The sequence below is a fragment of the Symphalangus syndactylus genome, chromosome 7 (genome assembly GCF_028878055.3).
Source record: "Symphalangus syndactylus isolate Jambi chromosome 7, NHGRI_mSymSyn1-v2.1_pri, whole genome shotgun sequence".
In the NCBI taxonomy this organism is placed as follows: Eukaryota; Metazoa; Chordata; class Mammalia; order Primates; family Hylobatidae; genus Symphalangus; species Symphalangus syndactylus.
Genome location: NC_072429.2, coordinates 132403022 through 132420008, shown reverse-complemented (window position 1 = coordinate 132420008; position 16987 = coordinate 132403022). Strand labels below are relative to the sequence as shown.

Genomic DNA, 16987 nt, shown 5'->3' with positions numbered 1-16987 from the left:
CTGCTCCATCTCAGCTGGTGTGGGGAGGACTTACTATGATAATCTAGAGAAAGAGCCAGTTTCCCATCTGAGCTCTACCTGGCCCTGCACTCACTCTGTGACCTCAAGTGAACGCTTTCCAGGGCCTAGGCCTCCGTTTCCCCTTTTGCCAGTGAAAGATTGGAACGGATCTGAGATTTCTGAAGTGTGGGGCTTGTGATGTTAGGTGAGGCAGGGCACTAGAGAAAGTCGCATCACAGAGCCCATCACAGAGGTCATTCCTGCCGTCCCTCCTTCCTGCCTGTCTCTGCAGTGCTGGGGCTTCAGTTTGGCCTGGTGTCTTACTTTGCACCTTGTCAGCGCTTGTCAGCCTTGTTCTAAGGGAGACGAGAGTTTGCCCCTGGGCAGGCAGCAGGGTAGAGCTGGAACCGAATACAGTAGTTTTGTTTTCATTGCATTGTACAACTACCATTTTACTTCTGCCAGGTAATTCTTGCTTTCTACTTGTGGTAGAGATGAGAGATTTCCTTTCTAATAAATTTATTTTTATTTTTTGGCCAGGCATGGTGGCTCACACCTATAATCCCAACACTTTGGGAGGCTGAGGCGGGTGCATCACCTGAGGTCAGGAGTTCGAGACCAGCCTGGCCAACATGGTGAAACCCTGTCTCTACTAAGAACACAAAAATTAGCCAGGCACAGTGGTGCACACCTGTAATCCCAGCTGCTTGGGAGGCTAAGGCAGGAGAATCCCTTGAACCCAGGATGTAGAGGTTGCAGTGAGCCGAGATCGCACCACTGCATTCCAGCCTGGGCGATAGAGTGAGACTCCATCTCAAATCAATCAATCAATTTATTTTTCTTAAATGAGTCATTAAAGAAAAGTAAGTCTGTAAGAGTCCAGTGAGATGATGTGGTGCTGTGTGAAGCAGGCAGCAAACTCTCCACACACGTCCATGGCCGACCTTGAGTCCTGGCTTCTCAGGCCTCTGTGGCACCCAGTAGACACTCAGTAAATGTCACTGCATGATGGATACACGGTGCCAGCCTCCCAAATCAAAGTAGCGGCGTGATGGAAGGCCACCCCCTGGGCCTGGGCACATCTTCACAAGCCTAAGGGGCACAGCAGCCCTTGCTGGTTGGAGACCTCCGTGGAGGTTCCTTCAGGGGAGTCTGGCTGTGGTCCCCTACCTTGGGGCTCTCAGAGTGTGGTCGCCCCACCAGCCCTGGCAGCACCATCGCCCGGGAGTCTGTTAGAAATGCAGGATTTCAGGGTCAGCTTGAACCTACTGAGTGAGATCTGTGCCTTAGCAAGCCCCTGGGGGGGTTCCGCATATTCAGGATCATGGAGCCGCCCTGGGCAATCCCATCAGAATCAGGCATTTTATCTGGATATCACATTTGCATGTGTGACAACATATTCATAATATTTATCATTTTAACCACTTGTGTGTGTACAGTTCAGTAGCATTAACTATATACAGCGTGTGTAACCATCACCACTATCTATAACCATAACTAGCAGATTTTTGTCATCCGAAGCAAAAACTCTGTCCCCATTAAACAGTAACTTCCCCTTACTTCCTCCTCCTCCCAGCCCCTGACAGCCACGCTGCCACTCTCTGTCTCTAGGAATTTGACTACTCTAGGTACCTCATGTAAGTGGAATCATATAATATTTATCCTTCTGTGTCTGGCTTCTTTCGCTAATCGTAATAGTATTTTCCAGGTCCATCCATGTTGTAACCGATTTCAAAATTTTCTTTTTATAGCTAAATAATATCCCATCATATGTCTGGAACATATTATGTTTGTTTATTCATCCATTGCTGGAGACTGGGTTGCTGCCACCTTTTATCTATTATGAATAATGCTGCTTTGAATATGGGTACACCAATATCTGCTTGAGACCCTGTTTTCAATTTCTGGGGGTATATACGTAAGAGTAGAGCTGGTAGGCCACATGGTTGTTCTGTTTAACCTTTTGAAAAACCACCTGGTTTTTACCTCGGTTGCACGGTTTTACATCCCCACCAGCAATGCACGAGTTCGTTCTCTCCACATCCTCACCGACTCGATGTTTTGCACTTTTACTTATGATAACTGTAGCAGTGGGTGTGAAGTGTGGTTCAGATCGTGTTGCTCCCCATGACGTGTCTAACAGTCTTAAGCCAGAGGAGAGGCTGCCTGGGTGTAACTGGAAGAGCAATCTGGTTCTGCTTGTGTGCCTCCCCTTGGGGCATCCGATTCCTTCCATTGCAGTGGGGACTGGGTGCCCCGGGATCTCCCTACATATGCCCAGGTCACTCATCTTCTGGACAGTGGCCAAAGCCACTGCTGGTCACTCCTTCCTCTCTCAGCCACTCCTTGCCCCTGGGGCCTGGAGTAACCGATGGAAACCACCCCACAGCTTATCACCCCTACCCCAAAAACCAAGGTCTGGGCTTTCCAAAGGCCAAGATTCCAAGAGCCAGAGTCAGGGTTGTGTTGTGGGAGAAACCTGCTGGTGGGTTTCTAGAAGCCTGGATTCAAATCCTGGTTTGTATTTGGGATGAGTTGCTTACCTCTCTGGCCTCAGAGCATCCTACCTCACCCACAGTGAAATGACACAGCACTGTGGCATGGGGACAGGGTCAGATGCAACACTTTTATGAAACCTCTCCAGGGTTTACCACGAGTGAGGAAGGCTGAGGCACCAACAGGCATCACTACAAAGTGTGGCCAGAGCTCCACCTGAGGCGGTGGACGGGCCTGGGCGTGCAGCGGGGGCCAATAGTGAAACCACCGGGGGCCATTAGTGAAACCAACTCATCCTGGTTTTAGCACTGAGAGTCCTGCATCTAGGGAAACCCCTTAACCTGGGCAAATAAGGATATTTAGTCACCCTGGGAGTAAAACTAGCATTCAGTCTGCGAGCAGCTGACCCTCGAGCTAGGTCTTTTTTTTTTTTTTTTTGAGTTGAAGTCTCGCTCTGTCACCCGGGCTGGAGTGCAGTGGTGCAATCTTGGCTCACTGCAACCTCCACCTTCCAGGTTCAAGCAATTCTCCCGCCTCAGCCTCCCAAGTAGCTGGGACTACAGGCGCCTGCCACCATGCCGGGCTTTTTTGTATTTTTAATAGAGACGGGGTTTCACCATATTGGCCAGGCTGGTCTCAAACTCCTGACTTCGTGATCCACCTGCCTTGGTCTCCCAAAGTGCTGGGATTACAGGTGTGAGCCACCGCACCTGGCCCAGGCTAGGTCTTAAAAGATGAAAACAATTTGCTAGGCAGATCGCAGAGGCCTTGTGTGTCCAGCAAACTGCTGATTCTTCAATCTGGTTGGAGCCCAGCAGTCCTGGGGCCGGGGGAACTGAGGGTCAGGCAGGAAAGATGGCAGACGTCCCTACTGCTCTGTCCCCCATCCCTGGCCGGGGCTGGAGAACTGGCATTTCCACCTACTCCTTGCTCTTCTTGTTAAGGCTTGAGTGGGAGCACGCAGCCCCTGGGCCCCGGTATCTGAGCAGGGTGGGAGTAACACACAGCTAGAAGGCTTCTGCTATTTTTCTCTCTTTCAAGTGGTGACACGTAGGGGGATGGAGGGCCTTTCAGAGAGAGGGGAGCCCCCAGGGAGGAGCAGGTTGGAGAAACGCTGATGACATGTAGAGTGGGAGGGGCCTTTGAGGCCAGGTGTGGCTGGATCACCCAAGCAGCTTCAGCAGTGCCTGGCACATAGTAGGTGCTCAGTAAACACTTGCAGAATACATGAATGATCTCTTTACTTCCTGAGTATCCCTTAGTCTCCTTGAAGGAGGAAGTGGAGGTGTCTGTGTGTGAGCCGCCTCCATCTCCAGGGGCCCAACAGAGAGAAGGGTGAACAGGAGGCCCCAGTAAACAACAGCAGGTAGCTCAGGGGCTCTGCTGCCAGGAAGCCGGAGCGACAAAGCCAGGCTGACCCCTTCTGTCCTCTGCCCACAGAGGCTCCAGCGGGAGAAGACCCCCAATAACTTCAACAACACCATCAAGGAGCTGTTCAGAGTGGTGCCTGGGAACGTGGACCCCATGCTGGAGAAGGCGTTGGTGGGCTGTCGGCGCTGCGCCGTTGTGGGCAACTCGGGCAACCTGAGGGGGTCTTCTTATGGGCCTGAGATAGACAGTCACGACTTTGTGCTCAGGTGAGTGCCAGACCCTCTCCCAAGCCTACCATGCTGCACCCAGAGGCCCCTTGGAGCTGTAGGAAGTGTCTTGGCTTAGGCTCAGGAAGGCAAGGTTCAGTCCTGGTGTCTCTATACTTATCCAGGGACCCCAGGCTCCACACTGCACCCCCTGGGCCTCAGCTTCCCCATCTCTGCATCATTGCAGGATGGGAATGGACTAGAAGGGCCTCTGCGTGCAGAGAGGAAGCCACACACGGGAGGTCCCCTGTTGTTGGGAGCGTGGCACATGGAGGCCTGGGGAGAGGGCAAAACTAATGTGAGGACTCTTATCTTTAAAATTCATCCCTATTTTGTAATCTAGACCATAATAAAACCACATCTTTTATGTAAAATACATTTTCCCCCGTTGCCAAGTGAAATAGGTATTTCAGGAAGATGCCCCAAGTCTGTCCTGGGTCGCTTGCCATTCTAACCACACCACTCATAAGTGCTCCATGCTGGGAAGTGCAGGGGTGGGGGCTGGCCATCCCCAGCAGCCTTCTAGAATAGTCTTTCCTGTCTGTGATTCCTGACTTTAGTCCTTAGACCACTTACCTGCCTCTTGGAGCCTCAGTGTACCAGGTGTCCCGTGGGAACGTCCATGGTAAGGATCAGAGTCAGGTTTCCTTGACTGCAATAAAAGGGCTGTGGAAATACCCTTTGGATGAGATTGTCTGTGACAGGCGGACAGCAGTGGTGATGGCTAGACTCCCTTGAGGTCATGAAAGAGAGAAAAATAGCAGAAACCTTCCAGCTGTGTCTTCATTGTCTCTATTTTACAGACGAGGAGAAGGAGGCCCGGGGAAGGCAGGTGACACCCCTGAAGTCACACTGGACGCTCACTCTCTCGGAGCGCTCAGGCTCTCTGAGAACAGGTGCCCATGCTACGAGACTCAGCTTTCTCCCCTTCTCTCCCAGGATGAACAAGGCGCCCACGGCAGGGTTTGAGGCTGATGTTGGGACCAAGACCACCCACCATCTGGTGTACCCTGAGAGCTTCCGGGAGGTGGGAGATAATGTCAGCATGATCCTGGTGCCCTTCAAGACCATCGACTTGGAGTGGGTGGTGAGCGCCACCACCACAGGCACCATTTCCCAGTGAGTCCCTCCTGTGGCCCCACCTCGCTGCTCTGCCCCCTGCAGTGGCACCCTGTCCCCCAGCCCTGCTGTGGTCCTGCTGTGCCTCCACCGGGGTGCCTCCCCTCCCCCAGCCTCCTCTGGCATGCACAAGCCCAGTTCCCGTGGCCGCCTCCCCGACTACTCCAACTCTTCTCTCCCTGTGACTTAACAAACCACAAGCTTTAGTGTCGTCTTGCTAACAATTCCTAAAGGGACCTCCACGCACCCTGGAGACTCTTCGGGAAGGGGCCGCCACTAGAGAGGGTCGGCCCATGTGAGTTCAGCCTCCCTTTATTTCTGAAGTGCAGCCTGACAAATAACAACACCTTGCTTTTCAAACTTATGTGAGCCTGGCGGGGTGAGGGTTCCTAAGAAATGAGGAGTGGGGAGTGCAGGTGCAGCCTGGGCACACCCCCCACCCCGGAGCAGGCAGTGCTGAGCAAGGCGGCTGTGGCTTCCCTGACAATCAGGAGCCTAGTTTCCTGAGCAGGCACCGCACGTGGCACTTGGCACATATTATCTCAATGAATCCTCACAATAGCCATTATCATTAGGTGCTTCTCCCAGTGAGGACCCTGGAGCTCAGCCAAGCACCTTGCCCAGGGTCGAACTCGACACAGAGCCTATGCTCTCATCTGACCCTTACTGAAGGGAAGTGCTTTGATGTCCAGATTTCCACCAGCCGACTTGTCTTCGGCCAGGTTTTCTAGGAACAGAGCCAGTCCTGGGATGTGGGTGCACGAGACGGTGGGGCTGTGCTCTCAGGAGACCGGGAGTGAGGGAGGCAGACCGGGGTGGGGTGGGGTGGGGTGGGAGCCAGGTCCAGGTGTGGCTCAGCTGCAGCCTCTCCGGGAGCAGGAATCGCACCCGTAGGACCAGCTTTGGCACCTTTGCACTCGGGGGCATGCAACTGCCCAGGTGAGAAAGGGGCAGCCGCGGGCCTCACCAGCCAGTGCCCCAGCAGCTGGGCAAGGGTGCTCTGGCCCTGAGAGGTGGAGGCACCACGGCCCCACTCCACTCCTTAAGGCTGTGCTTGGAGCAAGTCCTCCTCAGCTTTTTGGGGAATAGGGGCCAAAACCCAGAAGAATGCCCTCAAATTAGGAAAGGCCGCCCTCTGCTGTCTATCGGGGGTTGCTGTGGGCAGAAACCTGGCTGGGGTAGGGAGGTGGGGGTCCCTGAGGGAAGGTGTAGGGGGCAGGAGAGGCTACGCCTGCTCCATTCTCTAGCCACTACCCCCAGAACTGCGTGCCCAGGTTCCTGGGCCTGTCCCCTGCCCCCTTAACCAGCTTCTCTTTCTCCAACTGCAGCACCTACGTCCCAGTTCCTGCAAAGATCAGAGTGAAACAGGATAAGGTGAGTGGAGGCCCCGGCCCCTCTGTTCTAAGTTCAGGCTTCCTCATCTAAGGCTCTGCTCTAAGGTACGGCATTGAGTTGCAAGACAGCCCCCAGATTCCCAGGCCGCTGGAGGTAGCATCTCCCACTTAGCTATCCCCCTGGGGGAAGAGGTCAAACACTGGGAGAGATTCTCAAAGTGGGGTCTCCCGGGCCAGCAGCATCACCCAGGAGTTTGTCACAGATGCACATCCTCAGGCCCATCTCGAAGCTACTGAATCAGAAGCACTGGCCGCCCCGCATTCTGGTTTTAACACGTTCTCCGGGGACCCCTGTGTTTGCTGCGGTTTGTGAATTACTCTCAAAGCCAGGCTGCACCTCCTGCTTCTCCATCTGTTTCCATGTCTCCATCTTCCCCAGCAGACCCCTGGCATGGGGCTGGCCAAGAGATAGGCAAAGGGCAGAAGAAGGAGGGAAGTGAGGTGCCCACCACACTGGCCTTTTGCATACTCTGTCAAACTTAGATAGGCTCAGAGAGGTCAGGAAACTTGCCCAGAGACACACAGCTAGTTCTGGATAAGGCTAGAATTGAAGACTCCCCGTGCCTCCAGCATCTTGCCCTTTGCATTGGGCTGTGCTGCCTCAGGGAAGGAGCCACTTATGTGTCTCTATAGGGTGGGGTTGGTGGAATGGACAGCCTCCTAGAGATGGTAGGAGGCCACACTGAGAGGTGAATGGTTTACCAGAGACCCACAGAATCCACCCTTCCAGTCCATTCCTAGGGGCTGGAGACTGGCTTTCTGTATATGCACGCCCTCTCCTGCCTGAGAAGTCCCTTTCATTGTCCTCAAGGCAGGCTTTGGGTGGTGGAACCAGGGCCAGGCCTGATACTGGCCCCCTCCCAGCTCAGCCACTGCTGGCTGTGTGACATTGGGCAGGTCACTTAGCCTCTCTGGGCTTCAGTTTTCTTATCTGTAGCATGAGGAGAGGGAAACCTGGGACGTGAGGTCATTCTAAGGATTGGCAATGGTTCCAGCCATCATCAGGTGGCTTGGTGCAGATGTCTTCACTCATTGGCAGTGTCCGGTCCCACCTCACGCTATTCCCTGGAGCCCCCTTCTCCTGAGCAGCCTCCCCTCTCACTCCCTGGCCTCCTTGGATTTTTCTATGTGTCAGCTCAGCGATCCTCCTCCCATGGTCCTGTAGGGCCCTCCTCTGCATCATTGCTCTCCATAGCACTTATTAGCTCAGCACCTCTGTCTCACAGTGATATGGATGAGTGTCCATCTTTCCTACGAGCACGGAAGCCCACGAGTGCACGGGTATCCATCAGGCTCATGGCTGTGCCTGCATGGCCACAATAGTGTGTACATCTGACAGGCGCTCCATGTCCTTTGCCCACCATTACTCACTAAGGGCCATGTCTTCCCATCCCCGCAGATCCTGATCTACCACCCAGCCTTCATCAAGTATGTCTTTGACAACTGGCTGCAAGGGCACGGGCGATACCCATCTACTGGCATCCTCTCGGTCATCTTCTCAATGCATGTCTGCGATGAGGTATGCCACCCTCCCCCTGCCCACAAGGAGCTCACCGTCCTGTGTTCCCAAGAGAAGCCAGGGAGGGGGAGGGCAGGTAGACCTAGCCTGCCTCTTCTGGAAGCTCGGATTCCCTGTCTCTATGACAGGGCTTGCAGCGTGTGTCTCCCAGGGTGTTTTAGTGAATAACAGTGCTCTATGAGGAAGTTCTCAGGAGCAAGAGTTCTGGCACATTCTGTGTGAGTGCCCACGACCATGGTGGCAGAAGCTCGGATCTAGCAGCAGATTCCGGATACAGGAGCAGATTCTCATAGTGAGAATTGTCTAAGGCTATCATTCTCAATCCCACTTGCTCCTCAGAATCATCTGTGGGTCTAAGTTCCAGCACCCAGGCCACACCCTGGCCCAATTTTACCAGAACTAATGGGAGCCAGGCACCCAGGGGTTCCACTGTCTACCAAGGTTGAGAACCAGTGATCTCGAGAAGCATGCATTTCCCTTCCGATGTCCTTCGCCGTCCACCAGGCTGTGTTCGGGTTTCCACTTATGCTCTGAGAGGTTTGCTGCCACCCCAGGAAGAGGAGCAGGAGGTCAGGCCACACAGCCCCCACTTCCTCCCTGACCCTGGGTGCAGGCAGCGCCCTCACGTGTCCCTTCTTGTCTCATCCAGCCCAGCCCCAGCGCCCCCCTGCCTGGTGCCTGGTGGAAATCCCAGGAAGGGTCAGAGGCGTTGCCAGGCAGGTCCCCAGGCTCAGCCCTGCCCTGGTGTTCCCAGGTAGAAACGTGGGTGCCCCTGTCATTTCCCCACCCCCCGCCACCTCCAGCCAGCTGGTCCCGGACCCTTGCTTGGGGTTCTGCTGAGAGCCCTGTCTCCCATCGCCTCCACCTGTTTGGCCCTAATGTCCCTGCCCTGGAGCAGGCCCATGTCCATGTTACATCTCCTGAGAAAGCCACATGTGGCATGGAGCTGTCCCCTGTCCCCTCTTTGTCCCCACCCCTCCAATCTATCTTCCACATCGCAGCCCAGATAGCACGTCCTCCCCCTGGAAGCCCCTCCATGCAATTCCTTCCGGTCATCTTGTACTCATTTTCCAAGACCCAACTCACATGCCACCTCCTCCAAAGAGCTTCCTCTGACCTCTCAGGGCATCAGCTCCTCCCTCCTCTGTGATGTGGGAGCCCTGAATTTAGCCCCATTTCCAACAAGGACCACTCAGTCAGTGACTCCAAGAAGCTATAACTCCAAGTCTGCTTCCCCCATCAGGTGCCCAGCTGTCATCTGATCAAGCTCTGCCTGAACTTCAGTACAGCCAGCAGGGTGCTGGGCTCAGAATAAATGCACAGCGTTTGTCATGTATGTGAAAGGCCTGGCCTAGTGGCCCTGAGGGCGCCTGGACCAGATGAATGTTGGTCTCAGAGAAGAAAGGGATCAGCCCTGCCCTCTGCCTCATTGCAATTGTGATTCTTGGACCCATTTTCCAGATGAAGAAAGTGAGGCTCGAACAAGTGATTTCACATGCCCAGGGCACCATGGAGTGGCAGAGCTGGGATATGGGGCAGCTTGCTTGGCCCCAAAGCCCTGCTTTCCTTCCAATGTCTTCCATTCCATGCCCTCCTTCCTATTCCTTCCCTCCGTAGCTCCTCAATCCTGGGAGAATAGGTTGCACTTGCTGCAGAGGTAAGACCCAGACCCCTGAGACCACCCACATGCAGTAATCTCTCAGGGTGCTTCTGGCATTGGACTTGAGTTTTACTTAACTTGCATTTGCTTCGCCAAACCTCTGAGAGTTCCAGGAACATAGAGAAGGGTTTTAATGAAGGGTTAGTCAGAGTCCTTGGAAATGCTGTTTATGGTCCTGTGGGATTCCAGGAACGCCTACAGGCTTCCTTTCTCAGAGTTGCCACCAGCAGCCCTGCTGTCTGGTTCTCATCTTTGCTTTGCCCCCACAGGTGGACTTGTATGGCTTCGGGGCAGACAGCAAAGGGAACTGGCACCACTACTGGGAGAACAACCCATCCGCGGGGGCTTTTCGCAAGACGGGGGTGCACGATGCAGACTTTGAGTCTAACGTGACAGCCACCTTGGCCTCCATCAATAAAATCCGGATCTTCAAGGGGAGATGACGCAGTGAAGGGTTGAGGATGGACGCACTGTCACACCCTCTGCGTTTCTAGCCCCAGCATCTTGCCGGAGTCATTCCATCCCGGAGCTTGGAGGGGCAGCCCCAGGTGTGTGCCCGGGCAGCGCTCGCAGCCTCTTGCACCCAGCCGTTGGCAGCATCTATTCAGCAAGGTCACTAAGCTCTGCCAGTGTGGCAGAGCATGTCTCGGAACCTGTCTTGAGTGGGGACAACGTCCCCCCACTGCTGCCCTAGAGCTGGGGAGATGCTGGGAAAGGTTCAACCTCCACATACTAAAACCATTTTGGCTCCTGGGGTGAGCTTGGGGAACAAATGTAGAAGACGCCTATATTCTGAGAGACAGGACAGTTTCCCAGGAAGATGGGCAGAGACTTGAGTGGCGATTACCTCCAGCACAGAGACAGGCCAGGCGGTGCTGGCGCTCGGGGCGAGATGCTGCCCTTCTTTGCACGAAGCCTGGCCTCTCACTTGGCGTGGTAACCCTGTCATCTTCCCAAAGCTCATTTATGAGCCACCAGAGGCTCCTACCCCAAAGATTTTCACAGAAACTTGAGGCAAGGTGCCATGGCTCACACCTGTAATCCGAACATTTTGGGAGGCCGAGGCGGGAGGATCACTTGAGCCCAGAAGTTCAAGACCAGCCTGGGCAACAGTGAGACTCCTGTCTCTACAAAAATAAAAGATTTAAAAAAATTAGCCAGGCATGGTGGCACACACTTGTAGCCCCAGCTACTAGAGAGGCTGAGGAGGGAGGATCTCTTATGCCCAGGAGTTCGAGGCTGCAGTGAGCTGTGATCACACCACTGCATTCCAGCCTGGGCAACAGAGTGAGACCCTGTCTCTGAAAAAAAAAAAAAAAAAAGAAAAGAAAAAAACCCCCAAACTTGGCGCCGTGTTTCCGACTCCTGCAGATGCCTCTTCCCAAGCAGATGTTCCTTTGAGTAGTCAGTCTCGTGGTTCTAATCGTGGCGAGAGCGGATCTGACCACTTCCATGTGCCTTTGTATTTGGGAAAGAAAAGCATGCATTGGCTGAAATGACACAAAAGCCCTTATTTGGGAAAAGGGACCCCCCACCAGCGGCCCTGCTTGCTCCATAGCTGGGAACATCTTTTCTGGTTTCCTGAGCCAGCACCTGAATTGCAACAAAGCTCTGAGGATACTCAACACCACCCAGCAGTGCGTCAGAATGGAACATACATTCTCATTCTCAGACTGTTCAATATGGTGCCCATAACCTCCAAAGCCACACAGGAGGCTGCCAGCAGCATTTTCCCCGAGGGCCTGAGCTCAGGGTCAAGTCCCTGCTGGCCATCTTGGGGCTGTCACTGGGGGTCTGGGCCAAGGACATCCCCGGAATGATGACTGCCACATACCTCATCTTCTTACTCCCCAGCTACTCTCTTTTCCTCGTTAGCCTTCCTGGTTATTTATTGATTTTTTTTTTTTATTCAACTGACATTGTCTGTGCCCTGGCTCTGTTGGTGGTCCTGGTGTTTTAATGAAGCTTGCCTCACCCAGTAGCTGGGAAATGGGGGGGGCTTAAAGGAGGTTTGTAGGAGTCCTCGGACGTGGGATATTGGGGGTATGAGGGCTTGGATGGTTTGTAGAAAGTCCTCAGCATCCTCCTGTTCCAACCCAACCTTCACAACCTTCCTCACTGTGGACTTGGATTTATTCTCAGGCTAGGAGTCTCCAAAACTCCGTGAAACCTTATTGCTGCTGGGTGTGGAGTGGAGAGTGACAGGAATGTGGGGAACGGTGACTGTTGGCTCCAGTTACTAATGTTTAAGCAGAAAAACCACTTTCTTGTTGAAAATATCCCTGAAAAGGCCGCTGCTGCTTTGAGGAGGCGTGACTTTTTCCTGGTGGAGTGTGACGGAGGCGTGGGGCCTGTGCTCCCAGGCTCGGGGGAGCCCCCTCTGCACACGAGGAGGGAGGAGCTTGGGGACATCAGTTATGGGTCACAGGTGGCTTCAGGCCATTCACAAGAGTCCCCGGAAGTTGCACGCCAAGTTTGGTTTTTTCCTTGAATCTCTGCATATGAGCATTTTTCTGGAGAGAGGTTCCATAGCTTTTATTAGATTCTCAAAGGTTCAGAATGGGGAATGTGTTAAACAAACAGAAAACCTGTTTCAGCTTTAAAATCCTCCAAAACTTTAAAGACTTTTTTTTTTTTTTTTTCTGAGAAAGGCTGGTAAATCGCTGAGTCATCATTCAGAACATACAGCCTCGAAGGGCAGAGCTCACACCCATATATGACATGAAAAGCTCAACAGACGTTTGTTGAGTGGCTGAGTGACCCCAGGGGCAGACTCCAGATCATCAGACACTGATACAGAGAGCGATGCTATCTCCTCAACTCTCCCCCTTCTCCTAAAAGCTGAGTCTATACAGGGATGACAGGCTCAGGCTGAGCAGTCGACTTCTCTGGGTTTTGCTGTGTAAGAATATGTCCCTCAACATGAAGATGTGTCTGTGTCTGAGCCAGATGCTGCCTGGGTCGGTTGCCTGGCCTCCGTCTGGCCTCCCTCCCTCCCAGTAGGATGGTCAAGCTGCGAGATCTCTTCCAGCCTCCAAATCCAGCTTCCCCATTTTACTGATGAGAAAATCAAGGCCACATTGCAGCTGGGTGGGGAGTGGAGAGTGACAGGCACGGGAGAGGACGGCGACTGTTGACTCTAGTTACTGATGTTTAATCAGAAAAACCACTTTTCCTGTTGAGCACATTTCCTAAAAGGCTGCTGCTGTGTAGGGAGGTGTGGCCTTTTCCTGGTGGAGTGTGAAGGAGGGAAGTGACGGGCAATTGTGAACGGTCTGGGACAGATAGCACAAGTCAGAGTTTGAGCAAAAATAGGGTGTTACCGGCGCTATGTTGAAATTGTCTGGAGGCGGGCTTCCCCAGCGAGTCTCCATTCAGCATCTGGAAAAAGCGTAACCAGAATGGAGGTGTCTGACTCTCCTGTGCTCTCTCAGCACCGAGCTCTGTCCGCAGGCTGCCTGGGTGGCCCTCTCACACCCTCCAGTGCAGGAGACCGCGTTTCTCTTTCCCATAGCCCAGCAGATAGCTCTTATGTCTCATTGGCTTAGCAATGGGCACTTAACGGAATCCAGCTGTTGCAGCCAGAATTAAGTGCACCAGTTTGGCTTAAACCAACTGGAATTCATCCCTGGGGTGAAGGTGGCTGGGAATTAGACAAGAGTGTGTGTTAGCCAAAAGGCACATGCATGCTGTCAGCAGGAGAATGAGGAGCACTCGTTCTGGGCAGGAAGTGGCAGGGGCTCCCTCAGGCCCCTGAATCCCAGCCCACAGCTCTTTCTACTCTGCAGAGAGTTCCCTGGAGACTGGCCCTGCGTTCAGGCAGGGAGCAGAGGGGTCCCTGCCTGCAGCACCCAGAGCTGAACCTGAAGCTACAAAGATGGGCTGACGAGGTGGCCCATGAGGTGTCAGCAACATCCCAGCCCCCTGGGGCTCCCCAGTGAGTCAGGGCACTGATTTGCTATAGCTGGAGCTACATGCACCTCTCCTCCCCTCAGCCACTTTTTAGGGAAGAAAGCAGGGCAGATTTGTAACCTCTGGTTCTCTGCAGGGATCCTGGACTGGAAGAAAGTTCATAAATGGATGAATGCCTTTTAAAACTCCGGCTTTTCGAAGCATCATTCAGCAAAGCATTTGGTTAGGCTTAGAGAGAATAGCCGGATATGAGAAAATAGAAGGTAAAATAGGGGAAAAAAGAAAAGAAGGTGGAGAGGGCAGTTAAGATCTGGGTGACTCTTTAGGGAAAGGGCTGGTTGAGAGGCTTTGATGGAATCCCATTCTCTGCTGTGGCCAGAAGGTGGTGCTAGAGGCCAGTCCCACCTGGGTGTGACCCTGGCCTCTTTGCCAGGATTCAAACCACAAAAACATTTGGAACTGGGATGTTTGCTTTGAAGTAGCCCAAAAACAAGTAAAAAGGAAACCAAAAGAACTCTCTCTCCCTCCCCTGGCTAGGATCAAAAATACCTTGTGCAGGGAAGCCCAAGCCTTGAGGGGCCACTGCCTGGCTAAAGATGACTGGACACCAGCCATGCGCCATCAGGAACTAGCATCTGTCCTCGCCCCTAAGAAGGGTATCATTATATGCATCGTAGACATCTGGTTTGCAGCAAATGTGGCTACATGCCATCAGGATTATCCTGCCCTGTGGACTGGGCTAGACAGTTTTGAGATAGAGTCAACCTCCCCATTTTTGTTTGTCATGAAAACACCAGCTCCTGCACCCCTGGGGTGCTACCTGACACCTGTGCAAAGAAAAGGAGGAAAACTTAGAAGAAAAGGCAGAGACAGGCAAGGCAGCATCTCACAGCTTGTCAGGATCAGGGCATTACCAACTTTTTTTTCTTACCAAAAGAGCACTGAATTTCCTACGGGCGGGTGAGCTGCCTTTACACCTCCCGTCCTCCCTCCCAGCCCATCAGGCGATCCCAACACCAAGCCTCATCACTCAGCTTCTTCCTAGTACAAAACTGCCATCGGTTGTACGTCCTGAGCTGTGGGACGTCAGCTTTAACCCTAGCCTGTGTCAGGGCCTCCCCCTCCAGCCCCCCGCCCCTTAGGGTGATCTTGGGTTTCTTCCCTTCCTCCTGCACTATCGCTTCCCTTCACTGAATTCCCTTCAAAGCCAAAGTTTCTTGAGCACTTTTTCTCGTGTGCAGTCTTGTGTGTCTGGCTGTTGGCGTTTTCAAATTTGCTTTCTATTCCCCCTCGCCTCTCTCCATGTCGTTACGCAGCTGAGCACTGGTTGGGATGCATTCGAATGACGTTAGCAAGATCCTGCTTTCCTCAGCCCCCGCTGTTTTATTTATTGTTTAATATTTCCAATGATCTAAATCAAAGTGAATAAACAAAGAGCTATTTTATTGTTTGGGTGTGTTTGTTGTTTTTCTCCAAGGGTCATGCATTTGCGCCTCCTTCAACACTGCAGCCCAGAGGGCCTCCTGGGTTGGCGTCACCACTACCGAATGGCCAGAATTCAGGACACAGAGGAAGGCCCCAGCGTAGGCCTTGGAGAGGCCTCTTCTCAAGCCCAGGAGTGCCATTCCCTGCCGTGTGACTGGCGAGTCACCTAAGTTCTCTGAACCTCAGCTGCCTGTCTCATGTATCAAATGGGCACAACAACAGTGGCCGTCAGAGGGGATGTGAGATTAAAAACAAAAGCATCTCCAGAGGCCCAGTAGACATGCACCACCTGCCTGAACGTTTGCTGAGTGAATTTACCTTGGCCAGGGCCTGACTGGGCTGGGCTAGTGCCTGTCCTCCCCCGACAGACGGGCACACCCAGGGATGGAAAAGAGTTTGGTCCAAAGTTGGCACTAATCTCCCTTTAAAAAAAAAAAAAACAGATTCAGAAACCCAATGTTGGGAGCCTGTAAGATAAAATTGGTATACACAGTAACCAGGCCTCCCGGTTTGCATGGCACACAGTGCCTCCCTGGGCGTGATCTTTGACTCTCAGAACAGCCCTGCAGGCTGCTGCATGGCTGAGGGTGGAGGTGGGTTCACAGCCAGGCGCCTCTCTCCAGTCCTGGGCCTCCTGTCTGCTCTGCCGCCTCCCTGTCACTGTGCTTAGCAAAGACGTTTCCTGAGTTATTTGAGACACTGTCTGTGGGGACCTTCTGAGGGCAGCCCCAGAGGAAGGATGGGGCAGAGACTCACGCAGGGGCTCTGGAGGCAGGCCGCCCTGGGTCCTGCCTATTAGCTGTGTGAGTCTGAGCAAGTTACTTAACCTCGCTGCCTGATCTCCTGATGGTTAAGTTTGGAATGATATAATACCTCTATATAAATACACACAGAGGATTAAGTGAGTTAACACACGCAAAAGGCTTACAACAACAAATGTTAGTTATCAGCACATCAGACACGGGAGCAGAGAAGGAGCCGTGTGCAAGACTGAAATGAACGGCAAGGCTCTGCTGGGGAGCCCGGTCTGTTTCCCTCCTCCCATGCCTCTGTCCTGCTCCTGCCCCCTGTCACGGGCCTTCATGTTGCCCGTGTATCTTCTCTTACATTGTTTCCTCAACTCGAGTTCCCTTTCCTCCTTGCCCCATCACTTCTCTGTCGTCTCCCTACAGTAGGGCCCTGCCGTCATCTGAGGCTAACACGCGCTCCCACCCCTCCACTCTATGGGAGACACAGCCTCCCCCACATTCGCTCCTGGTTGGCCTCACATCACAGCTGCAATGTGGACCAGCGGCCACGAGGTGGTGCTATGCTGCAGTCGGCCCCGCCGCCCACTTTTCCAGGCCAGCTCTGTAGGGCTCCAGCGCCTGGCCGCCCTGTCCTGCACATCACACCCTGGTCTCAGGCTAGAGCCCATGGCCAGGGAAAGAAATTGTCAGGGCCCTCCTTGGAGGGCCCTGAGGGCCTAAAGGCATTCCTCCAAGACACCCCGGCACCTGCCTGGATGCTGGGACCAGAGCCAAGGCCCATCTGCTTCTGCACCCCCGCCCCTCCCCCAAATGCAGGTCCTCCCAGGATTTGGCCTGGGAGCCCTGGGAAGTCCTGGGAATAACTGCGAGGCTGCTCCAAACACATGCTTGGCCGTCAACAAAAAGCGAAGGGACTAAAAAGAAGTTCCTAAGTGGAAACGTCCGATTTCCTCTTGGCTTTCCCAGGATGTTTAATGTGCACGGGGATTGAAAGGAGAGTGTGGCGACCCTGTTGG

At 53.5% G+C, this 16987-nt stretch overlaps 1 protein-coding gene across 5 annotated transcripts in view; it reads left to right on the top strand.

Moving 5' to 3' along the window:
• Positions 1-15187, top strand: part of ST3GAL1 (ST3 beta-galactoside alpha-2,3-sialyltransferase 1) — a 116800-nt gene extending 101613 nt beyond the window's left edge. For all 5 annotated transcript variants that reach the window (XM_055287323.2, XM_063643559.1, XM_063643560.1 and 2 more), the window contains 5 exons: positions 3937-4133; positions 5073-5252; positions 6581-6626; positions 8046-8165; positions 10095-15187. In XM_055287323.2, the coding sequence (XP_055143298.1) occupies positions 3937-4133; positions 5073-5252; positions 6581-6626; positions 8046-8165; positions 10095-10268 (717 nt within the window). In that variant the 3' untranslated portion in view covers positions 10269-15187. The remainder of the gene's footprint in view (positions 1-3936; positions 4134-5072; positions 5253-6580; positions 6627-8045; positions 8166-10094) is intronic.
• Positions 15188-16987: the final 1800 nt, after the last annotated feature.